At 43.2% G+C, this 3,530-nt stretch overlaps 1 protein-coding gene across 2 annotated transcripts in view; it reads right to left on the minus strand.

Moving 5' to 3' along the window:
• Positions 1-3,530, minus strand: part of ULK2 (unc-51 like autophagy activating kinase 2) — a 104,104-nt gene that overhangs the window by 2,928 nt on the left and 97,646 nt on the right. For both annotated transcript variants that reach the window (XM_003791063.3, XM_023514015.1), the window contains one exon: positions 872-1,007. In XM_003791063.3, coding sequence (XP_003791111.3) covers positions 872-1,007 — 136 coding nt within the window. The remainder of the gene's footprint in view (positions 1-871; positions 1,008-3,530) is intronic.

Consider the following 3,530-nt stretch of genomic DNA (forward strand, 5'->3'; position numbering starts at 1 on the left):
CAGCCATCATTGTTGTTTGGCGGGTCCGGGCTGGGGATTCGAACCCGCCACCTTAGGTGTACGTGGCTGGCGCCTTAGCTGGTTGAGCTATAGGCGCCGAGCCAGCATTCAGGTTTTAACAGTTAGCTTGCTCACAACCACAAATAATTTTAGGATTTCCATCATGTGTGACCATTCCAAATGTGGTATGCCTGTGACATCCTAGAAAAACAGGTTTCTGGGCTATGTTTGATAGATCATCCGGGTCCCCTTTCAGCCTCCACTCTGCTATCACAGCCAATCTGCAGCACACAGGATCCTCATAGAAATCTTCAGTCACTACAGCCATGAGGCTTAAATAGTTGCATTTAATAATAAAAACAAAGTTTTCCTACATATGTGAACATCCCTTGCCACTAGTACTTCACATGTACTACTTCTAATCCCCACAACAACTCTACAAGGTAGTTATTGTCATTCTCATCTTATAAAAGAAGAAACTGAAAGGCTGGACTCAGTGGCTCTAGCCTGTAATCCCAGCACTCTGGGAGGCCGAGGCAGGTGGATTACCTGAGCTCACAAGTTCGAGACCAGCCTGACCTAGAGCAAGACCCCGGGCATTATGGTGGGCAAGAGGATCACTTGAGCCCAAGAGTTTGAGGTTGCTGTGAGCTATGAGACCATGGCATTCTACCAAAGGTAACCAAACAAGACTCTGTCTCAGAAAAAAAAGAAGAATAATAAACTGAGACCAGGAAAAAGTTAAGGGATTTGCTGAGGCTGGAAAGCCGAGACTCAAACCCAGGCAGCACAACTCCAAACTCCAAGCTCCCTTACTTTATTTGCAACTAAATTTCAATCAATATATATGCTACTTTATAAGTCAACTTACATTTATGTACATTTTCAATATCTGCAGGGTCCTGTAGAATCTTAGTTAGGCCTTCCAAAAGAAGGGCTGCCTTATGATAGCGATATACAATATCTTCAGTCTGTTGAAACATCTCATCCAGGGCTGCAGACTGAACCTGGAACCGGCCAACAAAAACAAAACAACAAAATTCTCAATTTTCCCAAGAAAATACAAACCTGTTCGGGCAATGCATTTTTAAAGGGAGTATGTCTGACGTTAACACATTTTGATGAAATGATCTGATCTACGTAACTACACAGAACTGCTAACATCCATGAGGGCTGGTCCCTGACAAGCTATTCCACACTCAAACACTGTACCCAGAGTCACGACTCAAACCAGACACCAGAACCCTCCTAAACTGGCTCTTCCATAACTTCACTAAAAAGTTGAGACATACACTTTCATGCGAGGAAAATCCAGCATTTCACCAAAGTATGTTACAATAATGTAATTAAATGATGTTAGAAGTCACTCACTGGCTGCTCCTCCCAGTCAAAGCATTGGTGGGTGCAGTCACTCATTCACAGATACTTACTACGCACCTGCTAAGTGCCAGATGCAGCCACACAACAAAGGAGGGCATGCAGCAGGGAGGCAGGTAACTGCCTGGGAACACCGGGCTCTAACGCCCAGGGACACGTGCACTGCACCAGGAAGCACTTGTGGTACAGAACACCGAGGAGGTGCACCCAGCACAGACTATGGAAGGAGGAGAGAACAGAGGAAAGGAGGTGGGGTTTCTGCTAAATCAGAAAGGAGCAGTAGCAGTGAGTGGGTGACGGAAAAGGAGGGAAAAGGCAGAAAGAGGGGATGTAGTTTATTCACAGGGGTTTTCCCAAAAACATTCTGATTTTCTCTTTAATCATTAAATGCCAGTACTCTCAGTAATCTGGTATCCTAACTTACTTGTTAATATGCTCTGTCTCTTTCAAAAAATAATTTAAAGCAGCTTACAATACAGTAAATAGAACGGATACAGAATATCACAGCCATGAAAAGAGAGGAGAAATAAACATAAGCATTAATACCGCTGAGTTACTAAGCAGCCAGTGCAAAGGTGGAACTTTTATTAAAGTTATAAGGCTCTTATTATAAGAAAGAGAACATTCTTCCTGCCAAAATTCTAAAAATTTTATCATATGAAGTCTTAATTGAGCATTCAGTTACACAATACACATCATTGGTGTCAGCAGTTTATAGCAATATATATTATATATAATAATAGTTTAATATATAACATAAAATATGTATCACTCTTATCAACGGTTTATATTCGAAAGTTATTTAATATATTTCAAAATAAGACAAGGGTATAACATAAACCATATAATTCAAAGTAGACAAGTGGGCCAAGCACAGTGGCTCACACCTGTAAAACCAGCACTCTGGTCGGCTGAGGAGGGCGGATCGCCTGAGCTCACAAGTTTGAGACCAGCCTGAGCTAGAGCGAGATCCCATCCCTAAAAATAGCCGGGTGTTGTGTCAGGCACCTGTAGTCCCAGCTACTCGAGAGGCCGAGGCAAGAGAATTGCTTGAGCCCAAGACTCTGAGGTGGCACAAGAGAGACTCTGCCTCAAAAAAAAAAAAAAAAAAAAAAAAACAAGGCTTGGCGGCACCTGTAGCACAGTGGTTATGGCACCAGCTACACACACACAGGCTGGCGAGTTCGAACCCAGACTATGCCTGCTAAACAACAATGACAACTACAACAAAAAAACAGCCAGGTATTGTGGAAGGTACCTGTAGTCCCAGCTACCTGGGAAACTGAGACAAGAAAACCAATTAAGCACAAGAGTTCGAGGATGCTGTGAGCTGTGACACCACGACACTCTACCAAGGGCCACATAGAGACTCTGTCTCAAAAACAAAGTAAAGGGTGGTGCCTGTGGTTCAGTGGGTAGGGTGCTGGCCTCATATGTCAAGGGTGGCAGGTTTGAACCTGGCCCTGGTCAAACGGCAACAAAAAAATAGCTGGGCGTTGTGGTGGGAGCCTATAGTCCCAGCTACTCGGGAGGCTGAAGCAAGAGAATCACCTAAGCCCAAGAGCTGGAGGTTGCTGTGAGCTGTGATGCCACAGCACTCTACCAAGGGCAATAAAGTTGAGACTCTGTTTCTACCAAAAAAAAAAAAAACACAAAGTAGACAAGTGGGAGAAGGTATCTTATGTTAATGTGGTAAAAAGTAAGACTGGCTCGTCAGTTTTCCTCCACTGAACCACTTCTTTATCAGCTCCCATTTTTATCTATACTTCAGAGCAACTTTTTCCTAGTAGAGAAAAAAAACAAATAAATTAGTTCCAATATTATAACCAGACAATTGGAAAAGCAGGTTTTACTTTCTGTCCATCCTTCATTAAGGTCAGAGAAGGGAACCTAAGCACACGAGTTAAGGAATGGTTGACAAAGCAGTGTTTCTTCCTAAAACTTTTATCCAATCAGAATTTCTTTTTTTTTTTCTTTTTTTTTGAGACAGAGCCTCAAGTTGTCCCCTTGGGTAGAGTACTATGGCATCACAGCTCACAGCAACCTCCAACTCCTGGGCTCAAGCAAGCCTCCTGCCTCAGCCTCCCAAGTAGCTGGGACCACAGGTGCCCATCACAACGCCTGGCTATTTTTTTTTTTTTTTTGGTTGTAGC

Source organism: Otolemur garnettii, unplaced genomic scaffold, assembly GCF_000181295.1.
Source record: "Otolemur garnettii isolate 467f Iridium unplaced genomic scaffold, OtoGar3 scaffold00046, whole genome shotgun sequence".
Classification (NCBI taxonomy): Eukaryota; Metazoa; Chordata; class Mammalia; order Primates; family Galagidae; genus Otolemur; species Otolemur garnettii.